At 45.8% G+C, this 14818-nt stretch overlaps 1 protein-coding gene across 2 annotated transcripts; it reads right to left on the minus strand.

Moving 5' to 3' along the window:
• Window positions 1–51: 51 nt before the first annotated feature.
• On the minus strand, window positions 52–14217 carry tpst2 (tyrosylprotein sulfotransferase 2). 2 transcript variants are annotated; one of them, XM_063209820.1, is made up of 9 exons: window positions 13793–14217; window positions 12058–12847; window positions 10901–11100; window positions 9244–9408; window positions 6983–7139; window positions 5685–5845; window positions 2181–2379; window positions 784–834; window positions 52–565 (listed from the first exon to the last, which is right to left on the minus strand). In XM_063209820.1, the coding sequence occupies exons 2-9, from the start codon at window positions 12193–12195 to the stop codon at window positions 533–535; spliced, it is 1104 nt and encodes a 367-aa protein (XP_063065890.1). In that variant the 5' UTR covers window positions 12196–12847; window positions 13793–14217; the 3' UTR covers window positions 52–532. The 2 variants fall into 2 exon arrangements, with proteins under 2 accessions (XP_063065890.1, XP_063065891.1); XM_063209821.1 differs by having other exon boundaries at window positions 12058–12850.
• Window positions 14218–14818: the final 601 nt, after the last annotated feature.

Here is a 14818-nt window from a genome sequence, read left to right on the forward strand (position 1 = left end):
ACACACACACACACACACACACACACACACACACACACACACACACACACACACACACACACACACACACACACACACACACACACAGATGTAGGCCTACACACACGCAGCACTCAGTTCAGGTAAGCTGCTTTCATGCAGTCCAATCCCCAATTAGCACAACAATCAGCCCCTGTTGGCCTGGGCTGTGACTGGGCATAGCGAGCGCTGATGTGGGGCACGTGAGGATGTTTTCCTCTCCGCTGCATGCTGTTGTATCCGTCTCTGCCTGTACCATGGCCAGGGTGGCAGGGTACACAGGGCTCCACATTAATTAATCACCAGCCAAAATGGCCAGTAGATGTTAATCTCACTAGCCAAACACCCACTCACTAATGGGTCAAAGTGGCTAGCAAGTTGGTCTTTTCACCAGCCAAATGCTGGTGAAATTTCAGTTTGGCTGGTTGAAAAGACCAACTTGCTAGCCACTTTGACCCATTAGTTGGCTGGTGTTAATTTAGAGTCCTCCTGGTCATACATACTGTATACTCCTTCATCTTTTGGGGACAGTCTCATTCGAAGGTACCTGTAGGAATGTCACCAACACCATCAAAACATTAACAATGATTGTGTGACCTTCATTAGTGTTTTTTTATGTTCTTATCTAATTGTGATTACTTTATAAACCACAATGAGTACTGGTTGAAGGGTTTGTGTGTGTGTGGTGATCAAATATTTTACCAGCACTCAGATAACTGCATATCAGGTAACGAACATGATTAAAAAGGTGTTTTTGTCCCTTACCTGTGGTTGGCCTTTCAGGTTTGATGGGATTTTAAAGTTGCCCTTTAGCACCTAAGCAGAAGAAAGATGGATTCAATATTAACATTAAGTGGGTTTGAGCCTACCATACAGTAGATGCAGCCGTTTTAGGAAACTAGTCCCAGACGAACAGTTGTTTTTTTCCTGATCATGTTTTACTTGCAGGGATAGGCCATATTTAGACCCATTTATCAGTTCTTCAGGTAAGAAACAAATCAACACTGTCTACAATTATATTTCTACACACAACAGTGTCTGAAGAACTTTTCCAGGCAGGGATCTTAAACAAATGAATTCCAATAGCAGGAATAATCTCTATACAAAGGTTAGATAGGCTAGTCTCTCAGAACTCTCTGCCTTACATTTACGGTTGTCATGGTAATAAGATCATGTGCTGATGTGTTCCTTTGCTGTGTCGGTACAATCACAGACCTATACTAACTGTGGGTACAATGTTGCAATGTAGTTGACAGACATTAGGTGAGGTGTGTGCACCCGTGGCAATAAGATCACATGTTAAGCTCATTTGCTGTGTTGGTAGGTACCAAGGGTGGATTAATGAATGGGCTGGCTGGCCAGGCGGAGGCCCAGGGGAAAACCGGTCACAAGGCCCCAGGACAAACTGCATTCAATCCCCACCCCCTTCCACAAGGGCCACCACATACCAGGTGACATATGCCTCTTTTCCACCGCCGGTTTTCTGGTAGGCCTACAGCTCGACACAGCCTGACTCGACCACCACTTTTTACTTTACAATTTAGCTGTGTCATGCCTATTCGAAAAGCCTATTCTTCTGTTGTCCAGTCTTGCACTTTAAATGTCTGTATGAGCAATGTCTACGTCCATACTGTCTATGTCCATGTATGAGTACTGTCTATGTCTATACTGTCTATGTCCTTACCTATATTAGTCTATGTCTGCATGGGAGAGCAAGAAACGCAATTTCAAATTCTTTGTATGACCAGTGCATGTAAAGAAATTGACAATAAACTTGACTTGACTTGAAAAAGTGTCGGCCGAGTTGTGCTTTGTCGAACTGTAAGCCTATCAGAAAACTGACAATGGAAAAAAGAGGCAATAGCATAAGGCATACCTTGGTCAGGTAAAAAGAAAAATGGGAGACTCTATTTTTTTGGGGGGGGTGTGTAAGTGTGTGTGTCTGTGTATATAGACTCCTGTGTACCCGGTCGGTGTTGTTGATGATGGCGGCATCAGTGTGTGTGTGTGTGTCTGTGCCTATGTGTCTGTGTCTGTGTGTGTCTGTGTGTGTGGGCTCCTGTGTACCCGGTCAGTGTTGTTGATGACAGCGGCCTCAGTGTGTGTGTGTGTGTGTGTGTGTGTATGTGTGTGTGTATGTGTGTACTGAGGCTCCTATGTACCCGGTCTGTATTGTTGATGACGGCGGCATCAGGCTGCCCGTAGTTAGGAGGATTGGCGTCTGGGTCGTACCCCAGCCGGCTCAGCATGGGCGCGATGTTCCTCATGTCCGCCAAGACGTCCGCTGGAATGTGGCCCACCCAGCGCGTCAGGGCCTCCAGGTTAACCGGTTTGATCACCTGGTCCGTCGAGCGCTCGATGCTTGGGAAAACAAAAGCCAAGACAGGGCAAATAAGTGTACTGTTATGGTGGCAGTCACCCACAAGGCAAACCTCATCATCTTTAAATGACAGTTGTAAATAAACAGAGGTGTCAAAAGTAAAAGTAAAAGTAAAAAAAAAAAGAAATTAGAGTTTCCTTCCAACACAAGTAACATATCTGATTAGCCAGTATACCCGTGTACTTGTCTTACGATCATCTAACTCAATGTTTCCCAACCAGGTGTACGTGTACCACTAGGGGTACGCGAGCACACTGCAGGGGGTACTTGGAAAGATGTTATTATTATACAAATGTATGGAGCAGTCACATCAGGACAGAGAAAGCGATATAGAACATGAGTTACGGGGTACTCATGGCACAACTAAGAGGTTTAGGGGGTACGCGAGACAAAAAAGGTTGGGAAACACTGATCTAACTCTACCCTGACTGGATCACGTTTGTGGTGGGCCCTTGTTACAGTAGATTTTCAGTGTTTTTCAGTAACAAGACAGTCAATCTATCTCATTAGGTAGAATGGAGTAAATGGTGTAACAGCTATGTAATGCCATGAGCTAAGTGTTGGAATTACAGCACAAAAGTACTTTTACTTTTAACACCTCTGCGAATAAATACACTTTTTTGTAGCAGCAGCAATCATCAGACACTTCCAGGTGCAGTGTGTAATATTATTTTGTAGGTGTCATAAAGTAAAAATCCAAATTCATGTCACATCTTTCACCAAACAACATGTCCATGTCATGAATATTTACCACCCCCATTTAGTATCTCCTATGGCTTCTATTTCATGTATTACTATATACATTGCATTATGTAAGCAGGACATAAATGGTGGGCCAAGTTCCATGTTCATGCACCTACTGTACCAGTAGGCTACTTAACCCAAGGGGGTGTCCAACTCAAATCGCCCGAGGGCCAAAATCAAAATCTGGAGCGAAGTTGCGGGCCAAACTCAATATTTATTTAAAAAAAAGAACTACAATTGCACACACACACGCACACGCACACACACGCGCACACACACACTCGGACACACACACATACGCACACACGCTTAATACTCATATTTAAATTTCACAAACAGATTCCCATCAATCTGTTCAAATGTGCTTGCACATATCCTGTTGCATTTGAATGTGGGCTGTTTCTGGGCCCACTCAAAATATGTCTGTGATGCACAAAATGTTCAAGTCTTAATAATATGCTATACATTTCTGGTGTATATGTGGCCATGCAGGCCAAATAAAAATGAATCCGCGGGGCCAATTTTGGCCTCCAGGCTTGATCAGACATCATACACATATGAATTGGCCCTGCCATGGCGCATATGGTAGGGCACTCGTTTGCTATGCGGCCAAGCCGGGTTCAATTCCCGGCCCGGGTCCTTTGCCGAACCTTCCCCGTCTCTCTCTCTCCAAACTCGCTTCCAAACTCGTCACCACCTACACTGTGCTATCATGAATTAAGTAAAAAATACCAAAAAATATCTTTTTAAAATAACACATATGAAATGAAATCAACCCCCTGTTGACGTTTTCACACTCATGAGGTGTGGAACTTTTACTTTTGTGGTTTCAAACCTCTTTTTGTGTTCCTCTGCTAACACAATGATCTGATTTGGTGCAACTGACCTCAATAGAGGTTGGTTGGTTACACTTTGTGACAGTTTTTAAGCCGCCAGAGAGACTGACAGCAGTGGAAAATTCTTCTCTGGCAGTAAAGCGTTGAGTGAATATCAAAGGTCATGTGAAAACACACACTTTTAGCCACTGGAGTGAGCGCATGAGCTGAGAAGTAGGATTGCATACTCCCTGGGGACAAATAAGGGACACCTCGTTCTCAAATCTTCATCTCATTTTCAAAAAAGGGTTCTATGTTCCCTGCTGCTTCCAAGTAGACTGCTGCCGCATGGCGAGCGCGGGTTGTTGTTAGGGTCACGGTTAGGGTTAGGGTTAGGCTGCCACTGTGCGCAAACTTGACATGAAATACGCATGGCAACCGTTTGTGCAAGAAATATGCATGCCCAAGCATCCTGGGCCTTGTCCCCTTGTCATATACAATGCAGGAACATGCACCTAACATGCACCTAACATGCACCTAACATCCCATACAAAGACCGGGGAACATAGGACCCGAGGAACATAGGACCCGGGGAACATAGGTATACTCCCGGTCTGGAGGTCCTTCCACAGATAATGTTGTATGTCTTAGGTGTCATTTCCTGCTTTTTAACCAAATTGCATCCTGTTTCAGCTCAATAAGAAACCGTACTTTTGTAAATTCACAATTCCTTAATTCAAGGGACGGTTGGCAACCCTACTGAGACCTATCCTCTGCCGTAATGAGCAATGACGGGCCCAAGTTGAGACTTATAAGAATTTTAATCCTCCCCCCCATAACATCTTTCTAAAACCTAAAACAGGGGTGGGGAAGATACAGTATGTTTCAAGGGCTGATTACGTCCTCTTTAGTAAGTCACTTTGGATTAAAATATCTGCTACACGCGTAGGCCTAATGCCATGTAATGTAATATGTCTCCTTCAGAGTGTAATGAGGAAGCCGTCAGTCATCTGAGATTTGCTGAGATCTCTTCCTGCTGGTGATGCATATCTGGGGGCTACTGCTACTGTACAACATGGGTGACTTCCTGCTTCCTGCTTCGAGGTGCTGAGCTTCCTCTTTCACTGCACGCGCTGCTCTCTTTTTTGATTTAGAGAGTAGAGTAGAGTATCGATTATTAATCCCAGGGGGAAATGAAGGTGTCAAGTAGCATACACACATGAATAAATAAAGACATTGCCCACAAGACATAACACACATATTTACACATGCAATAATCATATATAGCTCGCTGTTACATACATTTGCCAAGGCATCTCTCTCTCACACTCACACACAACACACACAGACACAGTGGCATATGGCATGTGGAAGTGGCATGCCAAAGAAAGGCTATGCTTTAGGTTCGTGGAGACACATTATTCACTGACAGGTTAGGGTTAGGAATGAGTTTTGGAATATGCACAGTTCGACAAATTCACAAATATGGTACAAACAGCTGTAGCTTTTGGGTTTGGGGCCCTTTTAGATTTTTTTTTGTCCCTGGCCCAGCCAAAGCTGTCAGCGGCCCTGTATATAGACATTAGATTAGCTGTGCTCGATCAGATGTACATCCAGCCCAGCATAAACACGCATGCACATACACACAGGCACGCGCGCATACTAACCCACTAGGATAAAATACAAGAATCACACCCGAGAGTGCGGCTTTTCTGCTAGATATTTACCGTGACAGGGACACCCCTCCGGGCCGGCCGATGGCGTCCTCGTGGTGCAGGACCCCCTCGTGCCACTCCATACCCAGGAAGCGCAGCACCCTCTGCAGGCTGGAGCGGGGATGCAGCACCAGGTCCTCATAGTGCACCTCCAGGCAGCGATCAGAACCCACCTGCCAGAGAGAGAGGGGGAGAGAGAGTAGGAGAGGAGAGAGGGAGAGAGAGGAGAGAGAGAGAGAGAGAGAGAGAGAGAGGGGGGGAGAGATAGAGAGAGGGAGATAGAGAGAGAGAAAGGGAGAGATAGAGAGAGGGAGATAGATAGAGAGAAAGAGGGAGAGAGAGGGGTTGAGAGAGAGAGAGAGAGAGAGGGAGAGAGAGAGAGAGAAAGAGAGAGAGAGTGGAGAAATGTGAAAAAGAGAGGGGGGGAGAGAGAGAGAGAGAGAGAGAGAGAGAGAGAGAGAGAGAGAGACACGGGGGTTAGCACTCCTTTAATAATTATTATCAGAAAATCATTTCACATCCCAACACGACATCATCTACCATAGCATAGCATTCCCCTGTGAATTATACCACCATCCTCCATTAGACCAGAGACTACTCTATGGGCTGGAGCGAAGATGCAGTGGAACTTCTGGCAATTACTTCTGACAAATGTTTAGTGAATATTAACGGTCATGTGAATAATACACAATTGCTACTTTTCCAAGACTAGCAACAGGCTATATTTGTAACATAATTGCAAAGATAAACATAGCCGAAGTATTATTTTCACCACAATAAAACAGGCTTGTAATGTGAATACAAATTAAGTGATCTGCATCGATATAAGCAGTGTGAAATTAGCACCCGTTCAACTGTCAATTCAGTTGACAGGTGGTCTCCGAACATTTTTGGGGGGACAATGTGGTCTTCCTTAGTCTGAAAAAGTTTGAGAAACACTGATATAAAGGATTGTGAATGGAATAAAAAGAAAAAGTTATATATGGCCTTAACGTGGCTTAGCGGTAGGGCACTCGTCCGCTAACGGCTGACCCGGGTTCGATTCCAGCCTGGGTCCTTTGCCGACCCTTCCCCATCTCTCTCTCCCAACATTTCTTGTCTCTCTCTCAAACTGTCCAGTCACTACTAAAGTCTAAATGACCAAAAAAAATATCTTTAAAAAAGTCATATATGACTACTAGGCCTATACACGACAAGTCCAGTCTGACACCTGTGAGCATACTACTAGGCCTATAGACGACAAGTCCAGTCTGACACCTGTGAGCATACTAGTAGGCCTACACACAACCAAGTCCAGTGGGGCACCTCACCTGTGAGCACTGGTACAGCATGGTCTGCACGGCGCGGCTCCACTTGCCCAGGCAGTCGCGGTAGCTGGACAGGTTGAAGCCGGAGATAGTGACGTGGCGAGAGATCATGGAGTGGACGGCAGCACGACCGTCACGAACCATCAGGACAAACTTGGAGCTGCAGGGAGAGAGGGAGGGAAGGAGAGGAGAGGGGTTACCAGAGGGGAGAGGGGAACCCCTTTTGGATACGAATATTTTATCGAAGATGGAAGAGAGGAAAGAAATTAATTGAGGGACACGGGTCAAGACAATGCAGTCCCATCCCAACTTTTACATTTCTGACTACCATTGACCAGACTGCAATTTTTGACATTGAGGGCATACCTGCCGCATCGCATGTTGACTATGTAGCCTAAACATAGACCTTTCCCTTACCCTAACCGTCCGTGAGGTTATACTACCACAAGGGAGCGCCTTTGAGGCGCACTTCACTTTGACATACAGACTATTTAACAAAAAGCAGTAGAGTCAGAAGTAGTCAAAACACTTTACTTCACATGTTCCTGCATAACATATTCATAACAGCTGTTATAAAGTCTGCACGAAACATTCATGATTGTTTCATGACCCATTCATACCAAACCTTTCATGAACCTAGCAGACAGCAATTAGCGTTTTTTTCTGAGCCCTCACTGATTACTGATTTTGACAAGTTGCCGTCCTTTTGTTTTCCATGTCTTTGATATATTTGGTATGAATGTCTTACGAAACAGTCATGAATCCTTCATGCAAAGTGTATAACAGCTGCTATGAATGTGTTATGCAACGACACGTCAAGTAAAGAGTAACCTCAGAAATTGACGGGTTGGGATGATACACTGTAGGTCAATAGGGGTTTCATACATACAGTAGACAGGGGAGAGATGGAGAGAGGATTAGATGAGGAAGAGCCTGGCCCTACCATGGCCTAAACGGTAGGGCACTCATCTGCTATGCGGTCGACCCGGGTTCGATTCCGGCCCGGGTCCCTTGCCGGCCCTTCCCCGTCTCTCTCTCCCAACTCGCTTCCTGTCTCTCCTCCACTATCCTGTCATGTAAACAAGTCCGACAGGCGGACTAAGATACGCGTCCGTCTATGCACTGCCGGAGGGACCGGAGGGAATTACAAGTTAAAGAATGTGTTTCAGACAGACGGACATACCCTCTTATAGAGATGCTGGGACGCATCTAAAAGTAATAAAGGCTTAAAAAGCCCCAAAAATACTTTAAAAAAAGATGAGGAAGAGCCTGAGATAAGAGAGGCTGCAGTGGGAGTGAAGTGCCACAGCACACACTCAGATACTGCACCATATGTGGGCAGCCCGGACCGGGTTCAACTCTGGACAGGGTCCTCTCCTGACCCCACCCCACCTCTCTCTCCCACTAACTTCCTGTCGTCTCTTTCATTGTCCTGTCTACATCACATAAAACCATAAAAGCCCCCCCCCCCAAAAAAAAAAAAAAAAAAGAGAGAGAGAGAGACGCTGCAGAAAGGAAGGAAGGAAGCTATGATGGAATAGAGATAAAGAAAGAAAAAATATATATGCTACATAATGTAAACAGAGTTCGAGGAGATATGGCTGACAAGGATTAAACAATAAGTGATAGCGAAGAGAGTAGTGGAGGATAAGAGATGTAGCAGCATGGAGCCAGTGTTGCCAGGATTGGGCAGTAACCCACCCAATTGGGCTGCTTGGGATAGTCATCTGTGGGTAAAAACTGGAAAAATTGACCATTTGGGTTTTTTTTCCGCAGTTTTATACCCATCAAAATCAATGCAATTTGTAGAAATTGGGAGGAATTTAGCGGCTCCAGGCAGTTTTTGAGCACCTTTTGGGCGGGATTTGATCAGACACATCTGGCAACACTGGATGGAGCAGAGTGGAGAGGAAATGGAAGACAATGTGCTGGCAGGAGGAGAGATGCTAAGTCAACATTTATTTTGGAATCTAAACACCTAGCACCTACTGTGTGCAGTGTTAGTTTTGAAGAATTTTGCTTTGTTGCCACAATGTTTTTAATATACTAGCCTGTAGTACTGTATACCAGGGTACTTTGATAGTTAAAAAAAAGCATGTGTTAACTGATCCTACAAAGATCAATGGCTATAAAATGCAGGATGTCACTGGTATTCCGCATTTAATAATGAATTATTACATCTTGTAATTACAACATGATAACTATATGTCAAAATGATTTTAGTTTGCTTTGGTGCTGCAGATCAGTCTTAGTGTGTTGTTTACTTGGGGAAGAGCTGTGATAGGTAGACGGCGCTCTTGAGGGTGAAGGGGTCCTTGTTGCATAGCAACGGTGCGGGCTCCCCGTGGCGTGCGATGACCTCCAGGAGGAAGGCCGTCACCGCGGCATCCAGCAGCTCCTGGGTCACGCCCGCCTCCTCCAGACGCCTCCTACAACACACACACAGCACCTGTTACCCTCACCATACAGTATATCCAGACTCCTCCTACAACACACACACAGCACCTGTTACCCTCACCATACAGTATATCCAGACGCCAATACACACACAGCACCTATTAGGCCCTCCTCCAGACGCCTCCTACAACACACACAGCACCTGTTACCCTCACCATACAGTATATCCAGACTCCTCCTACAACACACACACAGCACCTATTAGGCCCTCCTCCAGACGCCTCCTACAACACACACACAGCACCTGTTACACTCACTATATGCATTCATTCACGAGGCCACAAGCACAGGTCAAGGAAATGAGTCTGCATATTGGAATGCACCCACTGTGTATGCAGAATAGAGATTGGTTACAGTCTCTTGAGCAGTGTGAAAATCAGTGGTGTAGTCTACGTAGAACGCGGGTATACGGAGTATACCCACTTCCAAATTTCAGGGATTTCAGTATACCCACTTAAAATTGATTGATCCATTATTTAGAATAGCACAAATATAAACAGTATACCCACTTCAAAAAAGTAGACTACACCACTGGTGAAAATAGGTGCCTTCCTGAAAGGCGCTTCAGCCAGACGCCTCCTACAACACACAGCACCTGACATGTTAGGCCCTCCGCACATCGCGTCCGACAACAGCACTGCGGAGCACTTTTGCCACCAACAATTTTGGTTATCCCCACAATTCATCACAGCAGAGCATGGGTAATCAATGGGTGGCTCTGAGAAAATAGAACACTCACTCAATACACTCATGGGGTCTATCTCAAAGCCTAGGCCAGCGTCCTTCCAAGTGTATCAGCCTAATTAGTCACGCCCAGTGATTGGATACCCTTTATTAGTCACACCCAGTGATTGGATATTCTGTAGAGTTCACCAAAAAGTATCCAATCACACGTGACTAATTAGGCTGATACACTTGGAAGGACACTGGCCTAGGCTTTGAGAAAGACCCACTGTGTATGCAGAATAGACAACTACACAGCACCTGTGACACTCACTGTGGGTGGATTCCAATATGCAGACTCTCATCCTCCCTAGTGGAAGCCACCTGCCTCTCTGCCCAGTCCCCTGCCCAGCCCTGCATATGAGGTCATTTTCTAACCCACCTCCTCTCTCCCACTCATTCCTGTCACACTATCTCACTGTGCTGTCCAAATAAATGCACTAAAAAACACTTTTACTTTGTTTCTCATTTGCATATAGGAAGAAAGCATCCAATGAATGTTATGTGTGTCCTATGTCCTGAATGTTTTGTATGAGCGAAGCTCACTTTACTGCAAATCAAATCTACCCTTGGGTACCAATAAAGTAATCTAATCTAATCTAATCTAATGAGATGGAGTGTACCTGCCTCTCGGCCCACTCCCCTGCCCACCCCTGCCTGAGATCATTTTCTAACGACCCACCTCCCACCCTCTCATTTGCATATAGGAAGAAACCGCCCAATGAGATGGAGTGCACCTGCCTCTCGGCCCAGTCCCCTGCCCAGCCCTGCCGCAGTCCCAGCATGCGGGGGATGATGCGCGTCTCCTCTCCACAGCGGATGTCCGGATGGGCGTCCAGCATGGCCCGCATCAGCGTGGTGCCCGAACGCGGCACGCCGCCCACAAACACCAGCGCAGAGCTGCGGTTGTAGCCGTGGAGCCGCCCATGCCGGTCACGCACCTGCAGGTACAAGATTCAAGATTCAATACGTTTATCGCCATGTCAACACAGTTGATATGAATCTGTTCATCGGCACATCTCCAACACAAAGAAGACAAACAGTATACAGGACAGAGACAGAGCAGTAGGATATTCACACAGTAAATGTTGTTGTGGACTCTAAAACGTTAGGTGTTTTCACCCAATAGATGATTAAATATTTAAGCTGCAGTGTGCTCCAAGCTTCTATCTTCAAATGATGTTTGTCCCACGATGGACCTGCAACCTGAGGGATGATGCGTAGAGTACTTCAACTTTAAATGTTCCAATGTTAGGCTGTTGTTCCATTTCTTACCATTTACATTTCACTTTGTTTCATTCTCCACTCTGTTCATAGTGGGGGTTACCCTGCACTTAGATTCATGGGGAAGTTTGAGGAGATTTTAAACACTTCCTCTTGCTCTCGAAAGTACGTATTGGGACACACTACACGTACATATGATGCGACACTTTAGACTACGCAGACAGTAGGACCAACTAGACAAGAACTCTTCAATTTGATTTAAGGGAGAAGTCCACTTTTTTGAAAATTAAGGCCATTTTCTGAGTGGTCTGCAATGTTTTAGAGTCCCCCTCACCGTTTATTTCATGTTTGCTGCAGTCTCTGTTATTTGGCTGATTTGGATTTGATCTCAACCAGCTTTAGAATGGACGTCTATGAGCACCTGCAACTCTGTTCTTAAAATCACCTTGGCCTTAATGTTCAAAAAAGTGGACTTCTCCTTTAAGTCACTGAACAACCTTGGCAGTGAGGCGAGTGTATGGAGTATGTATGCGTGTTTGTGTGTTTGTGTGACTGTGTGTGTGTGTGTGTGTGTGTGTGTGTGTGTGTGTGTGTGTGTGTGTGTGTGTGTGTGTGTTTGTGTGTTTGTGTGACTGTGTGTGTGTGTGTATGCGTGCGTGTGAATGCAGCCTTACCTGTACGTATGCGTTGCTGAGGCCGGCCAGGCTGGAGTGCGTTGAGCAGGTGTGGAGCCACCGCAGGGCGCGGGCCAATAGGAAGAGCAGCAGGAGCCAGGCCAATGAGGAGGCGGCACGCCTCAGGGACACACGCATCGCATCACCACGCTACAGGTCACCTCGCTGACCACGCTTTCACAGCACAGGTCGGGGACAAAATCATCTGAAAGGGCCCCCCACCTCCCCTCCCCTCAATGCATCCAATGTAATGAGGACCAAATTCTAGGGCCCCCCACTCTCTCCCTGGGCCCGGGACAACTGGCCTCTTTGTCCGCCCTCCCTCCCTTGTCGGTAGGCCTGAGCAGGCTACAAGGACATGGCCCACCTCCCTCCTCCTCCTCCTCCTCCTATGCCTCCTCTCCTCACCACCACCAACCACTACAGTTACTGCTGATCCATCCAACTCCAGTAGAGGACAGGAGAGGTAAGCAGTTACGAGTGGAGTCACTTGTGGAGTTTGTTTTTTGGTGGTTGGTTGTAGATAATGTGTCAAGCCAAGTGAATGTGTTTGTCAGTGAATCTTAGAAAGACAAAGAGGTCGAAACGTCTTCATGCCAGTGAATGAATAAAAAGGAAAAAAAAGAGCTTGAAGAAGAAAAAATCCAAAGGAGTGTGCAAACTTTTTGTCTACAAAACAAGCAGTTCCGAGTGACCAGCCACTGCTGAGATGATCCCACTCCAGTTGGAGTTAATAGTTTCAAGGCTATGGTCCTAAGCACATGTCAGGAGGTGGCCGAGGGGAAGAATGCTGCTGAGAAAAAAAGAGAAAAAATCATCAGGAGTATTTTATATTTAGAAGGTCGTTTGACGTACCCTGAAGCTTGTTTACATAGCTGTAGCGATAGGCATGCCCGCCTGGGACCTGAGTAAGTTGGTACTGCACAGTCACTGACACATGCACAGCAACAGTGCTTTACTGCACAGTGTTTAATTGTAGTTCACTGTGGAAGCCTTTGTGTAGTTACAGTGTATTTAACACACACTTTTTACATACCTACAATATCTCCACTCTCGAGAAATGGGAAATACACAAAGGTGTATGTGTAAAATTTGCACATATGCAAAAACTCTACAGTTACGCTTTATTTACACTGAAACTCCCAAATGAGAACATTACAGCAACTAATGTTTTATTTGTGTGTGTGTGTGTGTGTGTGTGTGTGTATGTGTACATACGTGCGAGTGTGTGTGTATGTGTGTATGCGTGTCTGAGTGTGTGTGAGATAAGCCTTTGCCTTACTAACAACAGTCATACTGACAGAAAACTGAAAGCTAGACCAGAGAGTAGCTGTGCTGATCTAACAGGAACTGACTGCATTAACCACAGAGAGAGCACCCTCACACAACACACCAGTTAAAAGTTCACTTAGTGCAAAAGACTCAGCAGCATTACAAAGTTCAGATTCATGAATTCCTGAGCACATAAATCAAAGTTCAGCTGTGCTGTGCATGCCAGATAATGATCTGAGTTGCCAAACAACAAAATACCCTCATAATTAGCCTACATAAATTACTGTGGGCTTTAGTGGCTGTAGAAGTAGTCACAATCGCAGTCAGTCATACTAGTAGTAGTCATACTTGAAGTTTAAGAAATAGTACTTAAATAGTACAAGATGTAATAGTGCAAGAGAAAGCGAAAAATCAGAATGACCAAAAGTGAAAGCAGCCCAACGACGTAGTTTTATGATAATACCTTGTCAAGTCAAGTGTTGGCTGGCGATCCTCCTACAGACAGTCTACATGCCAAGTGGAAGCGGCCGCTGGAGGGTTGCTCGGGCGAGATGGCGTAAGGAGATTAAAAAAAGAAAAAACACCACCAGGAAGTAGGCAAGTTTACGCGTACTCACGTGAAACCAGTGCTCTATAGTCTTCCATCAAGAGCTCACTCACCCGGCCAGGTCCAGACAGGAAAGTAGTGAAGGTCGGTTGTAATTGAAGGGGGGTGGCGGGGAAAAAAAGAAAGAAAGAAAAACCTGGCACCTAGTAGTACGGCACTTGCTGATTTCGAAAGGTCAGGCTTTTCTCAAACCTTGTGTGCCTGTCGACACCCCAGACACTTCCTGTTGTGAGACAGACGTAGATGTAGAAGTAGAGGTGAATAGAGGAAGCCATGATTCAACCACAGACAGAGCTGGCCCTATGTGACTCTCACCATGTCAAATGGCCCTATGTGACTCTCACCATGTCAAATGGCCCTATGTGTCTCTCACCATGCTGAGTGTGGCAGAGCTGGCCCCATGAGGAGAGGAGGGGAGATGAGAGGAGAGGAGAGGAGAGGAGAGGTGAGGAGAAGAGAAGAGAAGAGAAGAGAAGAGAAGAGAAGAGAAGAGAAGAAAGTACTGGAGAGGAGAGGAGATGAGAAGGAAAGAGAGGAGAGGAGAAGAGAGGAGAGAAGAAAGTACTGGAGCGGGGAGGAGAAGAGAGAGAAGAAGAGGAGAGGAGAGAAGAAGAGAAGAGGAGAGGAGAGGAGAGGAGAGGAGAGGAGAGGAGAGGAGAGGAGAGGAGAGAAGAAAGTACTGGAGCGGGGAGGAGAGAAGAGAAGAGGTGAGTACTGTGGAGGAGAGGAGGGCAGATGAGAGGAGAGGAGAGGAGAGGTGAGGAAAGGACAATTCCTTACCCACTTGTTGTTCATGCACCACAAAGGTAGACTTGGGATATACTGTACTTTATCAGGCATTTTCATCTGACATAAACATGTTTGTCATTAGCCCTTTTGTAT

The sequence above is a fragment of the Engraulis encrasicolus genome, chromosome 11 (assembly GCF_034702125.1).
Source record: "Engraulis encrasicolus isolate BLACKSEA-1 chromosome 11, IST_EnEncr_1.0, whole genome shotgun sequence".
NCBI classification, from domain to species: Eukaryota; Metazoa; Chordata; class Actinopteri; order Clupeiformes; family Engraulidae; genus Engraulis; species Engraulis encrasicolus.